Raw genomic sequence first — 21,871 nt, forward strand, 5'->3', positions numbered from 1 at the left:
TTGGTGGGAAGGTCCCAGGGTCCTTAGCCATGGCACCAACTTCAGTGCAGGAGTAGCTGTGCTGTTCAAAGCATCTGCAGGGCTAACCCTCCTATCTTTTACTGAAGTGGTGAAGGGCCGTCTGCTTATCGTCAGAGCAGAAGTAGAAGGCTCAGTTTTTTGTTTCGTTAATATTTACGCTCCAAATCGGGGAACAGAGAGAGTTGGGTTTTTTACAACCCTAAGAAATGAGCTGAGGAATTACCAGCAGGATCAGCTCATCATCGGTGGAGATTTTAACTGCACCACGGATTTCACCATTGACAGGACAAGTGAGGAACCCCACCCACAGTCAGCTCAGAGCCTCAACAGCCTCATCACAGATATAGATCTGTTAGATGCATGGAGAGTGAAGCATCCACAATCTAGGCAGTACACATGGGTGAGGGTCAGCAATAACAGGGTGAGTGCAGCAAGACTTGACAGGATTTACATCTCTCAAAGCCTCAGCTCAAGACTAGCACACAGTAATATCAGTCCAGTAGGGTTCACTGACCATCATTTCATTAGCGTAGAGTTGGTCATCTCACCAGGCAACAGGGTCAAATCACACTGGTTTTTCAACAACAAGCTCCTGCAGGACAGTCATTTCTGTCAGAGCTTTGAATGCTTTTGGCAGAAGTGGAGGGCTGAGAAAACAAACTTTAGTTCTCTGAAGATGTGGTGGGAGGTGGGTAAAGCACAGATTCGTGGTTTTTGCCAGCAGTACACCTCCCATTCGACTGCTAGAATCAAGGTAGTTGTCCAGGAGCTGGAAACCACCATTAAAAACATTGAAGAGGGGTTGCACAATAATCCAGACCCCTCAACAGGTCAACTGTTGAAGGAGAAGAGGTTGGCGTTGAGCTCCTTTCTGCAGGAGAGAGTGAAGGGAGCTCTAGTTAGGTCTCGCTTCCTTCAGCTCAAGGACATGGACGCCCCCACCTCCTTCTTTTTTAATCTAGAAAGGTCAGCGGCTCAGAGGAAGCAGATGACCTGCCTTCAACTTCCAGGGGGCAGAGTGACCACCAGTCCAGGAGAGATGAGGAACCATGCGGTGGGTTTCTATGCCAATCTCTTTGGGGCGGAGGAGTGCAGCAAGGAGTGCCGTGAGGAGCTCCTGGACGGGCTTCCACAGCTCAACCAGGGAGAGAAAGCTGCTCTCGACGCTGACCTGACGATGGAGGAATTAACAACCGCTGTCCATCAGATGTCTTCCGGAAAGGCACCTGGAATTGATGGTCTCTCCTCTGACTTCTTCAAGCAATTTTGGAACTTTCTGGGAGCTGATTTTCACAGTGTTTTATCGGAATGCTTCAGGACAGGATCACTTCCTGTCTCCTGTCAGCGAGCAGTGCTGTCTCTGCTGCCAAAGAAGGGAGACCTGGCCTTACTAAAGAACTGGAGGCCAGTTTCTCTCCTCTGCACAGACTACAAACTCCTCTCAAGGGCTTTATCAAATAGACTCAAAAACATTCTGGAAATAGTTGTACACTCGGACCAAACCTATTGCATTCCTGACAGAACAATTATGGACAATATTTTTCTTATGCGTGATGTAATTGATTTATGTAAATATCATAATTTAAGTGTTGGCATTTTTTCTTTAGATCAAGAGAAAGCTTTTGATAGGGTTGATCACTCATATTTGTTTTCTGCACTGAAGGCGTTTGGTGTTGGTGATGGGTTTCTGGCTTGGGTTGGTGTATTGTACCGTGATGCACAATGTTTGGTGAAGATGGGGGCAGGGCTGAGTCGGCCAATCCCAGTAAAACGAGGTATCAGGCAGGGCTGTCCTCTCTCAGGTCAGCTGTACAGTCTCGCTATTGAGCCACTACTGTGTATATTGAGGAAGCGACTCAGTGGTCTCACAGTGCCTGGGTCACTCGGACTCGACCAGGATTTTCCGGCCCTTTCGGTCTACGCAGACGATGTGAACATCCTGGTTTCCAACCAGCAGGATGTTCAGAATGTACAGGACACCCTGTCGTTGTATGAACGAGCGTCGTCTGCACGGGTCAACTGGGCCAAAAGTGAAGCCTTGTGGGTAGGACAGGGGAGGGATCAGGTGATGCCTAGTCTGCCTGGGGGGCTTGAGTGGGGGCAGGAGGGGTTGAAAGTTTTAGGAGTGTTTTTGGGCTCAGAGGGTTTTCAAAAGAAGAATTGGGCGGGAGTGAAGGAGAAAGTGTGTGCTCGGTTGTCTAAATGGAAATGGTTGCTACCCCAGCTGTCCTATAGGGGAAGAGCTCTGGTGGTCAATAACTTGGTTGCCTCGACCCTGTGGCACAAACTTATTGCCCTGACGCCACCGAGAGGCCTGATAGAGGAAGTTCAGAGATCCATCGTGGACTTTTTCTGGTCAGGTAAACACTGGATCCGAGCAGCTGCCCTCTACCTGCCTGTGGCTGAAGGAGGACAGGGACTAATAAACATCCAGGCAAGGATCGCATCATTTAGATTACAGTCAGCACAAAAACTACTTTTTAACTGTGTCCCGAGGTGGTGCGACACAGCCCGACTGCTGCTGAGGAGAGCTGGACGTTTGGGCTATGACAAGCACCTCTTCCTCCTACAACTTGGGGACGTGGACCTGACTGGGCTGACGCCGTTCTACTCGTCTGTGCTGGAGGCATGGCAGATTTTCCAGGTTACACGTAACGTCAACGAGACTCCGGGCCTGTGGGTGTTTGAAGAACCGTTGTTCTTCAGCAACTTCCTCAGGACCCGGACGCTGCAGTCTGCCAGCCTCCGAGCCAACCTCAGAGAAGCTGGATGTACCAAACTAGGCCATCTGATGAGGATGACGGCGGCGTCAGTCAACAGACTGAGGGAGACCAGCAACATCACCTCTGCCAGGCTGGTCCACAGAGTGGTGGAGGAAGTCTGTGCTGCTCTGCCACCAACCTTGAGAGCACTGGCTGAAGACCGCACCCTGTGTGACCAGTGGAGTGAGGGGTGTGAGTACAGGTTCCCTTCCCTGTCCATCACCCCGGCTGTGGGGGAGTGGCAGGAGGGAGGAAACCAGCTGCTGTCCTTCACAACCCCTCACCTGGTCACATTTCAGGAGGCAGGGAAGAAGAACCTCTATCAGGCCTGTGTAAAGACCTTGACCCTGAACTCTCTGGCAGGGATAGAAGAGTCGAGGTGGACTGAGTTTTTCGGCACAGACATTTCCCCGAAAGGCAGCTGGCGGTCCCTGTACAAGCTGCCCGTTGAGAAGCGGACAGCAGACCTCCAGTGGAGGATTGTGCATGGGGCGATAGCTACGAACAGATACAGAGCACACCTTGATCCGGAGCTAGGGGAGGGCTGTATCTTCTGTTCACACTCTGAGACATTGGTTCACCTGTTTGTTCAGTGTCCTCGCCTGTTGCCAATGTTTGATTTGTTGAAGGTGTGGTTCCAAGGGCTTGGGGAGGTTTTTTCCTTTTCGTTATTTATTTTTGGCCCAAAATACTGTGCCAAGAAAAAGACTGTGCACACTCTTTTAAACTTTTTATCTGGTTCTGCAAAATTGGCCATATGGCTGACACGAAGGAACCGCGCCCAGAACGTGGGCAGTGTGGAACCCATGCCGGTTCTGAAAGGGTTACTGAAAGCCAGACTGCGGGTGGAACACACCTACTTTGTGATGATGGGTGATGTGCTGGCCTTCAGCCGGATGTGGGCTGTTGGGGGAGCTTTGTGCTCTGTGGGGGAGGGAGGGGAGTTATTTGTTAATTTTTGAAATTTTTCCTTTTTTACTGTCTTACCCTCAAAATGTTGAGGTCACAATCATTTAATTTGTTTGTTTAATGTCTTAATAAAGGGCTTTGAAACCTCCTCTCTCCTCTCTCCTCTCCTCTCCTCTCTCCTCTCTCCTCTCTCCTCTCCTCTCCTCTCTCCTCTCTCCTCCTCTCTCCTCTCTCCTCCTCTCCTCTCTCCTCCCCTTCCGTTTCCGGTTTGTGTGAGCGTGAGTGGTGGTGGTGGAAGTTCGAGTGGCGCGGAGATTTGAATGTTCTTTTGTTTGTCAGTTATCTCTACTGTCCTTTTTCATCTGTATTTGTGCATGATCGGGTAAGTCTTTATTATTTATAGTGTGTATTGAGAGATCGGAGCTTTTTTTGTTTGGTCTTTGTTTGGTGTCCGGGAGGAATGGCGTCCTCCGAGACGCCACCTCCGTCGATCCGGCAGGGAGCGAGGATCGTCCCGCCGGACAGTGACAGCACCGTGGAGGAAGTCCTCCTGGCGGTCGGACAGCAGGTCGGACACGACCAGATGAACAGGGCCGTGGTGGTGTTCCTCAGGGACGAGCCGCATGTCCATCAGCTGGTCGAGAGCGGAGTGTTCATCCGGGACATCTTCGTGCAGGTGTCCCCGCTGTCAGCTCCCTCCACGCGGATCACCGTGTCCGGGGTTCCTCCGTTCATCCCCAACGAGCTGCTGGAGAACGAGCTGCGGAGGTTCGGTAAGTTGGCCAGCGGCTTCAGGACGCTGAGCCTGGGATGTAAGGATCCCAAACTGAGGCACGTCCAGTCCCTGAGGCGACAGGCCTTCATGTTCCTGGACTCGCCCACGCAAACTCTGGAGGTGTCGTTTAGAGTCAAGCACGGTGACGGGCACTACGTGGTGTATGCAAGCTCGGGAAGTGTGAAATGCTTCGAGTGTGGAGACGTGGGACACAAACGCTATGCGTGCCCTCACAGACAGGCGGCGTCCGGCTCCGCGTCCGCGTCCGGCTCCGCGTCTGGTTCCGCGTCTGGTTCCGCGTCCGGCTCCGCGTCCGGTTCCGCGTCTGGTTCCGCCGATGCGGCGCGTGGCGCCGCTCACGCCGGGGCAGCGGCCGGTGACGCGGCCGGTGACGCGGCCGGTTCCGAGTCTGCGTCTGGTTCCGCGTCCGCGTCTGGTCCCGCCGATGCGGCGCGCAGCGCCGCTCACGCCGGGGCAGCGGCGGGTGATGCGGCGCCAGCGGCCGGTGACGCGGCCGGTCCCGAGTCCGCCTTGCCCAGTGGGCCTGGTGGGCTCGAGGTGGTGGAGGTGGAACAGACTCTGGCCGAGAGGCAGCAGGCGTCTGCGGCTGCAGGAAACCTGAGCATCTCTCAGTGTGCAGGACCATCACAAGAACAGGCAGCAGTCAGGACTGAAGCAGACAGAGAGCACGGTGTGACCCCCAGTGAAGAACAGGGGGGACCCACTAGTCAGGCACCAGCTCAGGGAGATGACATGGAGTATGACTCGGGGTCAGACACAACATCCGTTGGTGAAACTCCCGTCAAGAGTACTGATCTCTACTCACTAGAGGAAATTAACAACTTTCTAGATGAGACTTTCAAGAAATCAGTGAAAGTGAGCGATCACTTCAGTGACATTGATAAATTCATCAGATCTGTTAGTATACTAAAAAGGGTGGTCGGGTTTGATCTGTTGGATGAAAAGAAACGCTTCCGACTTAAAAAGCACATCACAGCTTTGAGGAAGGTGTCGATAGTTCGACCTGTAAGAAAGACCAGGAAATAGAACGATCATGCATCACATGGTGTTTTCTTCTATTTACGTTTCTCTCCTTGTTTCAACTTGTTTCCTTTTTTCTGAACTCTTTATGCGGAGCCTCAAGATAGGATCTTTAAACATCAATGGAGGGAGAGACAGACAGAAAAGGGCTCTAATTTCTGAACTCTCGACACTAAAACATACAGATGTGTTGTTCCTACAGGAAACACATACTACTCCAACAGACGAGACAGACTGGGGTCTTTGGTGGGAAGGTCCCAGGGTCCTTAGCCATGGCACCAACTTCAGTGCAGGAGTAGCTGTGCTGTTCAAAGCATCTGCAGGGCTAACCCTCCTATCTTTTACTGAAGTGGTGAAGGGCCGTCTGCTTATCGTCAGAGCAGAAGTAGAAGGCTCAGTTTTTTGTTTCGTTAATATTTACGCTCCAAATCGGGGAACAGAGAGAGTTGGGTTTTTTACAACCCTAAGAAATGAGCTGAGGAATTACCAGCAGGATCAGCTCATCATCGGTGGAGATTTTAACTGCACCACGGATTTCACCATTGACAGGACAAGTGAGGAACCCCACCCACAGTCAGCTCAGAGCCTCAACAGCCTCATCACAGATATAGATCTGTTAGATGCATGGAGAGTGAAGCATCCACAATCTAGGCAGTACACATGGGTGAGGGTCAGCAATAACAGGGTGAGTGCAGCAAGACTTGACAGGATTTACATCTCTCAAAGCCTCAGCTCAAGACTAGCACACAGTAATATCAGTCCAGTAGGGTTCACTGACCATCATTTCATTAGCGTAGAGTTGGTCATCTCACCAGGCAACAGGGTCAAATCACACTGGTTTTTCAACAACAAGCTCCTGCAGGACAGTCATTTCTGTCAGAGCTTTGAATGCTTTTGGCAGAAGTGGAGGGCTGAGAAAACAAACTTTAGTTCTCTGAAGATGTGGTGGGAGGTGGGTAAAGCACAGATTCGTGGTTTTTGCCAGCAGTACACCTCCCATTCGACTGCTAGAATCAAGGTAGTTGTCCAGGAGCTGGAAACCACCATTAAAAACATTGAAGAGGGGTTGCACAATAATCCAGACCCCTCAACAGGTCAACTGTTGAAGGAGAAGAGGTTGGCGTTGAGCTCCTTTCTGCAGGAGAGAGTGAAGGGAGCTCTAGTTAGGTCTCGCTTCCTTCAGCTCAAGGACATGGACGCCCCCACCTCCTTCTTTTTTAATCTAGAAAGGTCAGCGGCTCAGAGGAAGCAGATGACCTGCCTTCAACTTCCAGGAGGCAGAGTGACCACCAGTCCAGGAGAGATGAGGAACCATGCGGTGGGTTTCTATGCCAATCTCTTTGGGGCGGAGGAGTGCAGCAAGGAGTGCCGTGAGGAGCTCCTGGACGGGCTTCCACAGCTCAACCAGGGAGAGAAAGCTGCTCTCGACGCTGACCTGACGATGGAGGAATTAACAACCGCTGTCCATCAGATGTCTTCCGGAAAGGCACCTGGAATTGATGGTCTCTCCTCTGACTTCTTCAAGCAATTTTGGAACTTTCTGGGAGCTGATTTTCACAGTGTTTTATCGGAATGCTTCAGGACAGGATCACTTCCTGTCTCCTGTCAGCGAGCAGTGCTGTCTCTGCTGCCAAAGAAGGGAGACCTGGCCTTACTAAAGAACTGGAGGCCAGTTTCTCTCCTCTGCACAGACTACAAACTCCTCTCAAGGGCTTTATCAAATAGACTCAAAAACATTCTGGAAATAGTTGTACACTCGGACCAAACCTATTGCATTCCTGACAGAACAATTATGGACAATATTTTTCTTATGCGTGATGTAATTGATTTATGTAAATATCATAATTTAAGTGTTGGCATTTTTTCTTTAGATCAAGAGAAAGCTTTTGATAGGGTTGATCACTCATATTTGTTTTCTGCACTGAAGGCGTTTGGTGTTGGTGATGGGTTTCTGGCTTGGGTTGGTGTATTGTACCGTGATGCACAATGTTTGGTGAAGATGGGGGCAGGGCTGAGTCGGCCAATCCCAGTAAAACGAGGTATCAGGCAGGGCTGTCCTCTCTCAGGTCAGCTGTACAGTCTCGCTATTGAGCCACTACTGTGTATATTGAGGAAGCGACTCAGTGGTCTCACAGTGCCTGGGTCACTCGGACTCGACCAGGATTTTCCGGCCCTTTCGGTCTACGCAGACGATGTGAACATCCTGGTTTCCAACCAGCAGGATGTTCAGAATGTACAGGACACCCTGTCGTTGTATGAACGAGCGTCGTCTGCACGGGTCAACTGGGCCAAAAGTGAAGCCTTGTGGGTAGGACAGGGGAGGGATCAGGTGATGCCTAGTCTGCCTGGGGGGCTTGAGTGGGGGCAGGAGGGGTTGAAAGTTTTAGGAGTGTTTTTGGGCTCAGAGGGTTTTCAAAAGAAGAATTGGGCGGGAGTGAAGGAGAAAGTGTGTGCTCGGTTGTCTAAATGGAAATGGTTGCTACCCCAGCTGTCCTATAGGGGAAGAGCTCTGGTGGTCAATAACTTGGTTGCCTCGACCCTGTGGCACAAACTTATTGCCCTGACGCCACCGAGAGGCCTGATAGAGGAAGTTCAGAGATCCATCGTGGACTTTTTCTGGTCAGGTAAACACTGGATCCGAGCAGCTGCCCTCTACCTGCCTGTGGCTGAAGGAGGACAGGGACTAATAAACATCCAGGCAAGGATCGCATCATTTAGATTACAGTCAGCACAAAAACTACTTTTTAACTGTGTCCCGAGGTGGTGCGACACAGCCCGACTGCTGCTGAGGAGAGCTGGACGTTTGGGCTATGACAAGCACCTCTTCCTCCTACAACTTGGGGACGTGGACCTGACTGGGCTGACGCCGTTCTACTCGTCTGTGCTGGAGGCATGGCAGATTTTCCAGGTTACACGTAACGTCAACGAGACTCCGGGCCTGTGGGTGTTTGAAGAACCGTTGTTCTTCAGCAACTTCCTCAGGACCCGGACGCTGCAGTCTGCCAGCCTCCGAGCCAACCTCAGAGAAGCTGGATGTACCAAACTAGGCCATCTGATGAGGATGACGGCGGCGTCAGTCAACAGACTGAGGGAGACCAGCAACATCACCTCTGCCAGGCTGGTCCACAGAGTGGTGGAGGAAGTCTGTGCTGCTCTGCCACCAACCTTGAGAGCACTGGCTGAAGACCGCACCCTGTGTGACCAGTGGAGTGAGGGGTGTGAGTACAGGTTCCCTTCCCTGTCCATCACCCCGGCTGTGGGGGAGTGGCAGGAGGGAGGAAACCAGCTGCTGTCCTTCACAACCCCTCACCTGGTCACATTTCAGGAGGCAGGGAAGAAGAACCTCTATCAGGCCTGTGTAAAGACCTTGACCCTGAACTCTCTGGCAGGGATAGAAGAGTCGAGGTGGACTGAGTTTTTCGGCACAGACATTTCCCCGAAAGGCAGCTGGCGGTCCCTGTACAAGCTGCCCGTTGAGAAGCGGACAGCAGACCTCCAGTGGAGGATTGTGCATGGGGCGATAGCTACGAACAGATACAGAGCACACCTTGATCCGGAGCTAGGGGAGGGCTGTATCTTCTGTTCACACTCTGAGACATTGGTTCACCTGTTTGTTCAGTGTCCTCGCCTGTTGCCAATGTTTGATTTGTTGAAGGTGTGGTTCCAAGGGCTTGGGGAGGTTTTTTCCTTTTCGTTATTTATTTTTGGCCCAAAATACTGTGCCAAGAAAAAGACTGTGCACACTCTTTTAAACTTTTTATCTGGTTCTGCAAAATTGGCCATATGGCTGACACGAAGGAACCGCGCCCAGAACGTGGGCAGTGTGGAACCCATGCCGGTTCTGAAAGGGTTACTGAAAGCCAGACTGCGGGTGGAACACGCCTACTTTGTGATGATGGGTGATGTGCTGGCCTTCAGCCGGATGTGGGCTGTTGGGGGAGCTTTGTGCTCTGTGGGGGAGGGAGGGGAGTTATTTGTTAATTTTTGAAATTTTTCCTTTTTTACTGTCTTACCCTCAAAATGTTGAGGTCACAATCATTTAATTTGTTTGTTTAATGTCTTAATAAAGGGCCTTTGAAACCTCAAACCTCTCTCCTCTCTCCTCTCTCCTCTCTCCTCTCCTCTCTCCCTCTCTCCTCTCCTCTCTCCTCTCTCCTCCTCTCTCCTCCTCTCTCTCCTCTCTCCTCTCTCCTCTCTCCTCTCTCCTCTCTCCTCTCTCCTCTGTCCTCTCTCCTCTCTCCTCTCTCCTCTCTCCTCTGTCCTCTCTCCTCTCTCCTCTCTCCTCCTCCTCTCTCCTCTCTCCTCTCTCCTCCCTCCTCTCTCCTCTCTCCTCTCTCCTCTCTCCTCTCTCCTCTGTCCTCTCTCCTCTCCAGGTTGTCTGTGTGTGACGAGGACAAGTTGACTCATAACGAGTTGATTGGAGAATCTCGTGTCCCTCTGAAGCGAGTGAAACACGACCAGACCAAACACTTCCACACCTGCCTGGAGCATCCTCCTCCGGTGAACCACCGGCTCTCCTCCACTCTCTCTTCTCACAAACCTCCACACTTCATTCTTCACTTCTGTCTCTCTCTCTCGTACAGATCCCGTCTCCCACGGCCATGGGCGAAGCTCTCCGAGGAATATCCTGCTACCTGAGAGAGGTACGAGCTGCCGGGTCAGAACGTGTGTGAGGCCTGTGTTCTGTGTCCCGACCAGCAGAGGGCGACTCAATGAGAACGTGACTTGATTCATAACGACAGTAAAACATTTTCATGAGGAGTTTATGGTTCAAGTCTTCTTCAACACATTATGGTCCAGTTATAGTAACATAGACCATAAAGCACTGGATGTGTTGGGGGGCGTGGCTGCAGTGTGATTGACAGCTGGTTCCGTCCAATGGGTGCAGGTCACAGCTGTAGGTGGACGAGCTCAGGCCACACCTCCCCTCCTCCAAATATGGTAACTTCTGATTTGAAAAAAAAACATGGCGTCGGACAAAATCCTAAACTACACATGAACATTCACACACAAGTCCAGAACCGGGCTCAGAACCGGGTTCGGAACCGGGCTCGGACCCGGGCTCGGAACCGGGTACAGAACCGGGCTCAGACCCGGGTTCAGAACCGGGCTCGGTCCGGGTTTCAGACCCGGGCTCAGAACCGGGTTCAGAACCGGGCTCAGAACCGGGCTCAGAACCGGGCTCGGAACCGGGTACAGAACCGGGCTCAGACCCGGGTTCAGAACCGGGCTCGGTCCGGGTTTCAGACCCGGGCTCAGAACCGGGTTCAGAACCGGGCTCGGAACCGGGTACAGAACCGGGCTCAGACCCGGGTTCAGAACTGGGCTCGGTCCGGGTTTCAGACCCGGGCTCAGAACCGGGTTCAGAACCGGGCTCAGACCCAGGCTCAGAACCGGGCTCAGAACCGGGCTCGGTCCGGGTTTCAGACCCGGGCTCAGAACCGGGCTCAGAACCGGGTTCAGAACCGGGCTCAGACCCAGGCTCAGAACCGGGCTCAGAACCGGGCTCTGTCCGGGCTGCTCATCTAAGGTCAATAAGTGGATTCTTCTCCGGCGCAGCTGAGAGCTAATGTGATTTCACCTGAGCATAAGTCCCATGACGGTGAAACGATTCGAGTGTAGTCCAGGGACACGCGGCGCAAAGTCACGGCCTCCGTGATCCAGATGTGATGTGAAGACGAGTCTGATAATATCTTATATTCAAACCTCCGTCCAACACTGGACGTCTCCGACAGACATGGACCAGCGGTCGGTGCAGAGTTCACTTTCAGTCGAGCTCGTTCAGTCCTTGTCTTCAGGTTGGTTCTTCTCACGTCATGTTACGCCCTCGTTGTGTCAGTAGGGGGCGGTAATAAGCTGTGAATCCACTCGACGGAGTCGATCGGGCTCAGAAAACAAACGCAATCGTTGGTTTCATGGCGGCAGTTTGTAGTTGAATGGCTCCGTCTATGTGCTGGATTCTTCTGATCCAGTCCGGTTGGAGCTTCGACTCGTTGGGTCGGTCGAAGTGTTTCATTTATTTTAGTGTCAGTGATACGAAGACTCCAAACAGGAAGTGACGAAGCTTCAGTGAATCTGTAAAAACACAGGATTTATTACATCTGCTGTTATGGAAAATAATCAGAAAGAAGTAGTAATGAAATAACGAGCGATTCATAATAAAAAAATTGGTATTTAAATCAGATCAAACAAGATAGAACCCGTCAGATGAGTCTTAACAGTATTCTTGAATTTCTAGTCAACAATCGAGTCGTTCCCTTCTACTTCCTGTCTGACTGTATAAAGACCTTCATGTACCATGATCTTCATGTTTCGTTCCACTGATCCTCACGAGGAGCTTCTGCTGTCGTCCGCTCCGACGCCTCCACTCGGAGGAAACCTATCATCTGAACTAGTCCTTGATAAACTCTCTCTCACCCCGATCGAATTAAAGGGTCATGAGAAGAAAACCCCTCCTGCCCCTCGGGACGTCTGGATTGTAAATGATATTATTAATCTGTCACTTCCAGTTACCAGACTACAGCTCGGCAGGTCCCCGGGGACGAGCAGCCGTCCTTTCTGTCCAGTGGAGGAGTTGTAGCCTTTTAAATACATCCAGTCTGATGCAGAGAGCGTTTTTCTCTCTGATATATGTCAGAGCAGTTTTGTAATTGGTTAGACATCAACGTCTCTTCCTGGTTGATGGTCTGGAGGTGGAACATGTCTCAGTGACTCTTTCTGTCTCATATTCTCACTTCGTTTCCTGACACCAGAATAATTCCCCTCGTTCACATTTTACTTCAGTTTCTTTTAATGAATGTCAATATCAAACCTCAGTCTGACGGAATCTCCTGCATTTCTTTGATTAATTACAACTTGGGTTTTGTTTTCAGTCTGACTGTTGGACTGCTTGTGTTTCTGACTGTCTGTCTTTATTTAGTCTCCGTGATTCCAGATCTCAGAAATGAACGTGGCTACTTGACAATACGACGAAAACAAGACGAACAGAGCAAAATTATTAATTAATTAATTAATTAAAATTATTGAGGCGTGTTGCTCTTGATTCAGGTCTTGACTTGAGGCGTGTTGGTCTTGATTCAGGTCTTGACTTGAGGCGTGTTGCTCTTGATTCAGGTCTTGACTTGAGGCGTGTTGCTCTTGATTCAGGTCTTGACTTGAGGCGTGCTGCTCTTGATTCAGGTCTTGACTTGAGGCGTGTTGGTCTTGACTCAGGTCTTGGTCTTTAGGCGTGTTGGTCTTGACTCAGGTCTTGACTTGAGGCGTGCTGCTCTTGATTCAGGTCTTGACTTGAGGCGTGTTGGTCTTGACTCAGGTCTTGGTCTTGAGGCGTGTTGGTCTTGACTCAGGTCTTGACTTGAGGCGTGTTGGTCTTGATTCAGGTCTTGACTTGAGGCGTGTTGCTCTTGATTCAGGCCTTGACTTGAGGCGTGTTGCTCTTGATTCAGGTCTTGACTTGAGGCGTGTTGGTCTTGATTCAGGTCTTGACTTGAGGCGTGTTGCTCTTGATTCAGGTCTTGACTTGAGGCGTGCTGCTCTTGATTCAGGTCTTGACTTGAGGCGTGTTGGTCTTGACTCAGGTCTTGGTCTTTAGGCGTGTTGGTCTTGACTCAGGTCTTGACTTGAGGCGTGCTGCTCTTGATTCAGGTCTTGACTTGAGGCGTGTTGGTCTTGACTCAGGTCTTGGTCTTGAGGCGTGTTGGTCTTGACTCAGGTCTTGACTTGAGGCGTGTTGGTCTTGATTCAGGTCTTGACTTGAGGCGTGTTGGTCTTGATTCAGGTCTTGACTTGAGGCGTGTTGGTCTTGATTCAGGTCTTGACTTGAGGCGTGTTGGTCTTGATTCAGGTCTTGACTTGAGGCGTGTTGGTCTTGATTCAGGTCTTGACTTGAGGCGTGTTGGTCTTGATTCAGGTCATGACTTGAGGCGTGTTGGTCTTCCCTTTGACCTTATGACTTTGGATTTATGACTCGCTGACCAGTTGATCTTGACGTAGCACTTGGGACTTATTTGTCTTGAGTCCTGGTTTCAGTTTGTCTTTCGAAGAGACACCAGCGATATAACTGAAACTTTTCTGAGTTGTCAGTTGCTGACAGTGTTCTGTCCCTGGGGTTTTGGGTCTTCTTCCGTCCCATCAGCTGATTCTGTCGCTTGTTTGAGGAAATTGACACTTGGATGTCCAATTAGACGGTTTCCAGGCTTTGGTCAGATTCACGCTGAGCGTGACACGCCGGCGTCATTAAGCTTCCTGTTGTTTCCTTGGCGTGTCTTTGTGTTTGTCGACCCGGCGTCGGCTCATTACTCGTCCGTCTGCGTCTCAGCAGTTTTCCCAGGAGTTTCATGCATGGTGGAGGCGCAGGAGGTGTTTCATTGTCAGTGAAATCCCTCCGGTGTTTTCAGCTGCTCGACCTCCGTGTGGAGGCAAACAGGAGCTTTACTCAGTGACTCCCCTTCGTTTGTCTGAGAGGACGCCACAGACCCACGACTCCGTGGTCCATTCTCTTGTGTCCCTGCGGATACGATGGATATGAGGCTGGTTGGTTCATTCATGATGTTTGGCTGATGTAACTGAGACGAGTCTCATTATACAAACTGATACAAACTGACAACATCCTGTTGTTGGTGCAAAACGATATTTATTCATTGTGCATGGCAATTTATTCTAATTAACATTAAACGCTCTGTTGGCGAAATGAGTCATTGATTGTTTTTGCTGCTGAATGTGACGGAAGTGAGAGGTCTCGGTTCCGGTCTCGGTTCCGGTCTCGGTTCCGGTCTCGGTTCAGGTTTGTTCCGGTCTTGCCTCTGGACGTCTGAGCTCAGGTGAACTCTGGATGATGCAGATCCACTTCAAACGTCCCTGTGAAATGCGAGGACAGAGGTCTCACTCTGTCACCTCCTGCAGGTTCTACTGAAGTGAGGATTGGAGCAGATATCCAGAGTTGGGCTGAAGGTTTATTTTCACTCGAGTCAGAGACGCCGGCTTTGTAAAATGCTGCTGAGCTGAAATCTCACTCGGAGCAGAGTCCAGCTACAAAGCTCCGCTCCCACCAGCTGGAGGAGGCGGGAGAGAAATCCAACCATGCTGTGACGAGTTCACTGAAAGTCATCGATCTGTTCTTCCCTGACCTGTTTTTTTTTTTTTCAGCTGCAGTTTTATTCTTAAGGACGGTGGGAAGCAGGAACTGAACGCCCACTGAATTTAGAAAGAACAAATGTTCTGAATAAACATTTCCCAGGGAGGGGGAGGGAGGAGGATGAGGAGGAGGGGGAGGGAGGAGGGAGGATGAGGAGGAGGAGGGAGGGAGGAGGATGAGGAGGAGGAGGAGGGGGGAGGGAGGATGAGGAGGAGGAGGGAGGGAGGAGGAGGAGGAGGAGGAGGAGGAGGAGGAGGGAGGGAGGAGGAGGAGGAGGAGGGAGGAGGGAGGAGGAGGAGGATGGAGGAGGGAGGAGGGAGGAGGAGGAGGAGGAGGAGGGAGGAGCAGGAGGAGGGAGGGAGGAGGAGGAGGAGGAGGGAGGAGGAGGGAGGGAGGAGGAGGAGGAGGAGGGAGGAGGGAGGAGGAGGATGAGGAGGAGGAGGAGGGGGGAGGGAGGAGAGAGGAGGAGGGAGGAGAGAGGAGGAGGGAGCAGGTCTCAAATCAGAGACCTGCAGTTCTAACGAACACCATCAGGGGGCAGAGGTGCGGCTGCGTTTCTCACCTTCGGGCTAATTCTCTTCTCGTGTGGGAACTTTTTCAGATTAAATTAAATTGACCAGCAAAGAAAATGTGACGCATCTAATCAGGTCGAACAAACTAAACTAATCTGATTTCACTAATCGAATGATGTCAGTTTAACTAAACCAAATGTATCCAACCAAACTAATCCGACTTAAATCAATGACTGAACTAATTAAACAAAAAGAAAAGAAATCGGCTGCACGGTGGTGAAGTGGTCAGCACCTTCACCTCACAGCAAGAAGGTTCTGGGTTCAAGTCCCAGTTCAACCCAACCAGGGCCTTTCTGTGTGGAGTTTGCATGTTCTCTCCTGGTTCTCTCTGGTTCTCTCCTGGTTCTCTCCAGGTTCTCTCTGGTTCTCTCCTGGTTCTCTCCAGGTTCTCTCTGGTTCTCTCCTGGTTCTCCATCTTCCTCCCACAGTCCAGACACATGAGAATGGAGTCAGGTTCATTGGAGACTCTAAATTGACCGTAGGTGTGAATGTGAGAGTGAATGGTTGTTTGTCTCTGTGTGTGGCCCTGTGATAGGCTGGGACCTGTCCAGGGTGAACCCCGCCTCTCGCCCAATGTCAGCTGGGATCTGCTCCAGCCCCCCGTGACCTTTAAATGGATAAAGCGGTAGACGATGGATGGATGGAAAATAAACCGACGGAACTGTTCCAATGAAAGAAAAAAAACAATTGAACTAATGATCACAAATGATCCATGGTTAATGACTAAATTCATCCAATTTAAAAATTGCTAATAAACCATTTTACTAATCTGATTTAACGAAACAGACTAAAATAATCTAACTGGTTTCCTTTTGTCCACAGTGGGAGAACGAGCAGCTGCACAGTCTGGAGGAGAGAGGTCGTCTGCTGCTGTCGCTGCAGTTTTTATCTCCGCTCAGTCCGGACGAGAAAGACGTGGAGGGAGGAGGAGGAGGAGGAGGAGCAGGAGCAGGAGGAGCAGGAGGAGCAGGAGGACTCTGCGTGGGCGTGAAGCGCTGTGCTCACCTGGCAGCCATGGACGTCAATGGATTCTCCGACCCCTACGTCAAAATGTGAGAGTTCTGATATATGTGATGAAAGTTGTCCAGGTCCGAGGGATGGTGGTTTGGTCCAGTGTGTCTTCAGCATCTTATCACTGACACCATTTCTTTATCTTTTGCTTCACTGGCCGGACAGAAGAGACTATTGGTTCAGAGCAGAATCTGTTTCTCCCTTGTCTTGTTTTCGGTTCGTGTCAGCACTGATCCACGAGTGTGAGTGGATTCATCAGAGACAGGATCAGTCAGAGAAACACTTCCATCTTATTAACTTCACTAATCAACGATGCAGTTGTTGTGGAAGAAGCTCCATCTGTTTCCCAGCAGGAAGGATCATCATCAGCGGCTCGGCTCGGCTCGGCGCTGTCAGAAGGAAAACGCCCGGGGGCCAATGTCGGGGATTTAAAGCTTTTGCTTTCCTCCGGCGGAGGCTCTTCAGTCGCACGCTGTCTGAATACAGAGTCCAGAACAAGAGAGTGACTGACAGCTGAGGGGGCGGGGCCAGAGAGTCAAACAGAACTCGATGTTCTGTCCAACGACCCGACGAGGTCCAGTCGGTGTCGTCCACCTGACGACAGGACGACGCTCTGAACCGCTGACGTGGATGTCCACCACGATCACCGTCGTAGGGTTAGCGTGCTAACAATTGCTAATTAGCACTAAATACAAAATACAGCCGAGGCTGAAGTGTAACCGGGATTCATCCTCTGGAGACAACGAACATCTGAACAAAGCTCAACTGATGAAACGATGATGAAGCTGTTATAACTCTTCTTCATGTGATCTCAACATCTTTACTTCAATTAGGTTCAGGAATGAAAACACACGAGGATAATGTTGATGAAATATTGACATTATGATATTATATTGATAAAGTTAATTTCCGTCCACCATCAAACAAATATTATCATTTGATGAACAGTTGGTGTCATTAAACCATTGATTAAAGTTAATGAAAGAGTCTAGACAGAAATGGGACATTGAGACCCCTAGTGGTAGAAAATGATATACTGTGCAAATTGATCCTGTGCATAAAATAATATTTCTTAAATTCGTTCATTGTCAGAAGTCCAGTTAGAGATAATGAGAACATGAACAGATCACATTCAGTATTTCCTCCTGTTAACTGGTCAGAACCAGTTTCCCTCCAGGTTCTGTTACGTGATATGTGTGTGTGTGTGTGTGTGTGTGTGTGTGTGTGTGTGTGTGTGTGTGTGTGTGTGTGTGTGCGAGCTGCACTGTAAAACTGACAGTGTGTCATTACAGATGATTTACACGATTTCATCGGACGCTGCAGAATGAAACCGATCCTCCAGAGTCGACATCTGACTTCATTAAGCACAACGAGTCATTTCCTGTCTTGACATTTCAGATTGTGTTTTCTTTCATTAACAACTCTCTGATGACACGCGACACAAATACCAAGACGCTTTGATTACAGATGTGACACTTCACTGTAACACAACGTGTCCGTCGGCCATTTGGAATAAAATACAAATTGAAAATATAGACACGAGATTAAATATGTTAAAATTGAGAAAACTTTTGTCACTTTTTATTGCTACAACACATTTAATGGTTCGATATTCCTTTTTTTTGCTTTTGCTACATAGCCAACATTAGCATTAGCATTAGCTGCTGTTTCAGAAGTAAGAAACTCACCGGGATCTGTCTCCGAGGTCTGGTCCAGGTGTGCATGAGAGAGAGCCTGTTGCATCCTGGGTACTGGGCTCTTCGGCCAATCACGACCAGGTTTCAACCCCGAACTGACGCTGAAATGCAGAAAGAAGAAACCCGGTTCACAATGTTGACGCGTTCAACTAGATCACGTGATCTTGACACCATGAGTCACAGTCACACATCTTCTCTCTCCCATCACACAGCCCTCGTGACGGGGGTCGAACCCTCGACCGTCTGACTAGTGGACAACCCTCCTAACCTCCTGAGCCACATGGAAATCTCAGGTCGGAGGTGAAGTGGTTTATTCAGCTCGTGTGTTTCCTCCTCTTCTCCCGTCAGATACCTGAAACCCGACATACTGAAGACGTCCAAGCACAAAACAGCGGTGATGAAGAAAACCCTGAACCCCGAGTTCAACGAGGTGAGAACGACGACTCCTTCGTCTTCCTCCTCATCTGTTTGTTCTGATGAGCAGAACGATTTGAACAAGTTGTCAGATGATTGATTCATGTTCAACCGTCAGTCACTCTGACTAATTTACCCAAAGAGAAAGAAAAGATTTCTACCGGATGTGAGCACAATGGGATGATGATGCTGATGAAATGTCATGTGATGCAACACGATACAGAACAATGTCCCGATGGTGGAATGTGTTTTTCTGAGGAGCTGTAGATTTCATTTGGTGTCTGTGGTCATCCTGTAAACGTGTGTCGCCTGCAGGAGTTCTTCTACGAGATCTCTCTGTCGGAGCTGAGCAACAAGACGCTGGAGGTGACGGTGTGGGACTACGACCTGGGACGCTCCAACGACTTCATCGGTGAGAGCTTCTTCACCCGGGCAACAAACCAAAAGCCACAACTCCATTTCAGGAATTCTATAATGATTTCTTGTTAAACCATCTCAGGTTGACAACAGTTTTGATTCAACAGTTTGGTTTGAAAGTTCAGAAAGTGTGGTTCACTCCTGACTCGTTTGTTCAGGCGGCGTCTGTCTGAGCTGCCACTCGCAGGGCGACGCCCTCCGCCACTGGATGGACTGTCTGAAGAACAAGGGCCGCAGGGTGGAGCGGTGGCACGTCCTGACCAATGAGCTGCCACGAACCCTCTGCCACGACTGACCTCACCTGACGTCGGGGGTTTTCACGTGGTTCCTCCGGTTTCTTTTCCCAGACGGACTCGAGGCGACTCGGCCGCAGGAGTCAGCAGCTGCGGCAGCTCCATGGTTTGTGCCTTCGTTATTCCACAGCGAGTCGTCCAGAAGAAGAAGAAGCTTGTTGGCTCCATCACACACACACACACACACACACACACACACACACACACACACAAGGGTTAGACCGACACACTGGACTTGGGTGGAACTCACATGTGAAAGTGAAATCACAGAATTCTGACGTAAATAAATATGCATTTTAGTTTTTTTGTTTATCGAATTTCCTGTTTTGCTTCGAAGAAAAGTCAGGACCCAAAAAAAGGAAATTGATAAATATATCTGGTGTCCTGACAGACAGCGCCCCCTGCCTCCGTCCACGTAGACCTACAAGTCTATTCAAATCACTGGAGCGTGATCTTTGATAAAACCCAGACGGTGGTTCTGCTCTGAATGTTTTTCCGGACTCGTCCACCGTCTGGATGATGGATGTGTTGTTCAACCTTCCAGGGTTTTTCAAAGATCAACAATCAGAATCATTTCAATTTAAATGTATTTGCATGAAGCAGCGACGTCGCCGGTCTCCAACAGTGAAGTGAAGTAAGTGAAGTTTTGCCAAAGCATGTTGTAAAAGATGTTTACATGTGAGTATAATAATTCTGAATGTACGACAAACCTTGTACCGTCAGCATGGACACGTCTTGTGTTGCACCTCGGCTTGTTCCAGGAACGAACCAGAGCGAAGCCCAGGAGAAGACCACAGTCGTCATGTTCGTCACTTAGAACCATTGAGCCGAAGCTCACGCGATGACACCGGGAGGTAGAGTACGGTGGCCCAGAAGTGCAAATCACGACGACAAAGAGGAAAACAACAATGACAAGTTCCTCTCTGATTGGACGTCACACGGACTTTTAACAGGAAATACTTCTGGGTGAGGCAGAAACGTTGTTCTGTGTTCTGACGTTGTGATTTACACTTCGGGGCCACGTCCGGAGTAGAGCCTCGGATCTCATGATGCTGATGATCTGTATCAGCTTCCCTGGAGGTTCAGCACTGACAGAAACGCTGACTCGGGCGACTTCACCTCCGCAGGCAGATTCACTGACTCGTGATCTTTTCCTTCTGAGGTCGGTGGTTGTGTCCGTCTGATGGATGGAGACACAGGATCCACTCTCTCTCGCTCCTTGTCTCCAACAACAGTTCCACCCTTTTTGTTCCACATCAGAAAAAACTATATAAGCTTACAGGCTGAGGCTAAAGCTAACAGGCTAAAGCTAAGAGACTGAGGCTAAAGCTAACATGGTAAAGCTAACAGACTGAGGCTAAAGCTAAGAGACTGAGGCTAAAGCTAACATGGTAAAGCTAACAGACGGAGGCTAAAGCTAATAGGCTAAAGCTAACAGACTGAGGCTAAAGCTAACAGGCTAAAGCTAACAGACTGAGGCTCAAGCTAATAGGCTAAAGCTAACAGACTGAGGCTAAAGCTAAGAGACTGAGGCTAAAGCTAACATGGTAAAGCTAACAGACTGAGGCTCAAGCTAATAGGCTAAAGCTAACAGACTGAGGCTAAAGCTAACAGGCTAAAGCTAACAGGCTGAGGCTAAAGCTAACAGGCTAAAGCTAAGAGACTGAGACTAAAGCTAACATGGTAAAGCTAACAGACTGAGGTTCAAGCTAATAGGCTAAAGCTAACAGACTGAGGCTAAAGCTAACAGGCTAAAGTTAACACGCTGAGGCTAAAGCTAACAGGTGCTAGTAAATTAAACCAGCATCGATGGTCTAATTAGCTAGAAGAAAGAAAAGTATCTGCGTTTCTTTAACAGCATAATTTGTCCATTCAGTGGACACACCTTTGTTTTTGTTTTCAAAAGGTTTATTTCACTTTTGATGTTACGTGAGACAAAAGCTTTTTGTATGAAGACTTAAGCGATGTGTTCGGGCTAACGTTAGCTTAAAGTCTGGTGGAAGTCCAAGACTAGCAATATAACACCCATGCTAACAAATCTTTTACAACATAATTCTTTATGCCATAAGCTAACATGTCAGGAGGTAAGCAGCTAGTTAGCCAGACAGGCTAACGACAGCTTATGTGAGATAAAACCATTGTTTTAATAATCATTAATAATCTTAAGTGGGTTTTTTTTTTGAGTTTGTGAAAGTAATGAAACATCATCGTCGTCTCGCTCTGTGGAGTTTGTGTTCGCAGCCGTTTGAAAGTTGTGTCGATGCGGAGACACAGTTCGCTGAGCTGCTGGACCGTCGCTGTTGCTCGAGGATTTAATAAATACATTTGACATCCAGAGGAAAAATGAACTTTCTGCAGCTTCCGTTTACAAAGTGTACATGTCTCATGTTGCTCCAGGCGTCATTACATTTCTATTGCACTCGATGAAACTGTGAACGAACAAATTTGCATCCTTTTGTTGACGATGACGATGATGATGATTATATATCAGTGGTTCTTCCTTGTTGTTGCATGATGCAATATGTTGATCTACCTGTTTTTATCTCTGCCTGTTTTCTATCTCAAAGTGTGACACGATGAGACGTTCAGGTTTCGGCCGAACGTTAAAAGATTCTTCTGTTTACAAGTGTAATTGTTCGTGATGCACGACCGAATGTACGAGTGTGAACGTTTCTATACGATGTCGTTGTTTTACGCGAATCTCGTTGCTTTGCGGCTGTTCTCAAATTTCTATCAGGTGTTTTATGTACAATGAAATGCAACAAAGTAAATTTTGAGATTCGACACAAGACCTAGTGGTGAGTCTGTGTTTTGTTCACACTGCCC

The 21,871-nt window shown here is 49.4% G+C and overlaps 2 protein-coding genes and 1 long non-coding RNA gene across 3 annotated transcripts in view; 2 read left to right on the forward strand and 1 right to left on the reverse strand.

Annotated features, from left to right (window-relative positions):
- LOC124849455 overlaps window positions 1-5,748 on the forward strand; it is a 7,504-nt gene extending 1,756 nt beyond the window's left edge. The window contains exon 2 of the mRNA XM_047328267.1: window positions 4,291-5,748. Within this exon, the coding sequence (XP_047184223.1) occupies window positions 4,291-5,514 (1,224 nt within the window). The 3' untranslated portion in view covers window positions 5,515-5,748. The remainder of the gene's footprint in view (window positions 1-4,290) is intronic.
- Window positions 1-21,836, forward strand: part of doc2a (double C2-like domains, alpha) — a 39,090-nt gene extending 17,254 nt beyond the window's left edge. The window contains exons 6-11 of the mRNA XM_035615863.2: window positions 9,882-10,008; window positions 10,092-10,151; window positions 16,036-16,265; window positions 18,270-18,351; window positions 18,651-18,747; window positions 18,911-21,836. Coding sequence (XP_035471756.2) covers window positions 9,882-10,008; window positions 10,092-10,151; window positions 16,036-16,265; window positions 18,270-18,351; window positions 18,651-18,747; window positions 18,911-19,047 — 733 coding nt within the window. The 3' untranslated portion in view covers window positions 19,048-21,836. The remainder of the gene's footprint in view (window positions 1-9,881; window positions 10,009-10,091; window positions 10,152-16,035; window positions 16,266-18,269; window positions 18,352-18,650; window positions 18,748-18,910) is intronic.
- Window positions 11,241-19,192, reverse strand: LOC124849461. Its single transcript, XR_007029896.1, has 3 exons — window positions 19,054-19,192; window positions 17,913-18,022; window positions 11,241-11,583 (listed from the first exon to the last, which is right to left on the reverse strand). It is a non-coding gene; the product is annotated as an uncharacterized LOC124849461 (long non-coding RNA).
- Window positions 21,837-21,871: the final 35 nt, after the last annotated feature.

Source organism: Scophthalmus maximus, chromosome 17 (assembly GCF_022379125.1).
Source record: "Scophthalmus maximus strain ysfricsl-2021 chromosome 17, ASM2237912v1, whole genome shotgun sequence".
Taxonomy (NCBI): domain Eukaryota; kingdom Metazoa; phylum Chordata; class Actinopteri; order Pleuronectiformes; family Scophthalmidae; genus Scophthalmus; species Scophthalmus maximus.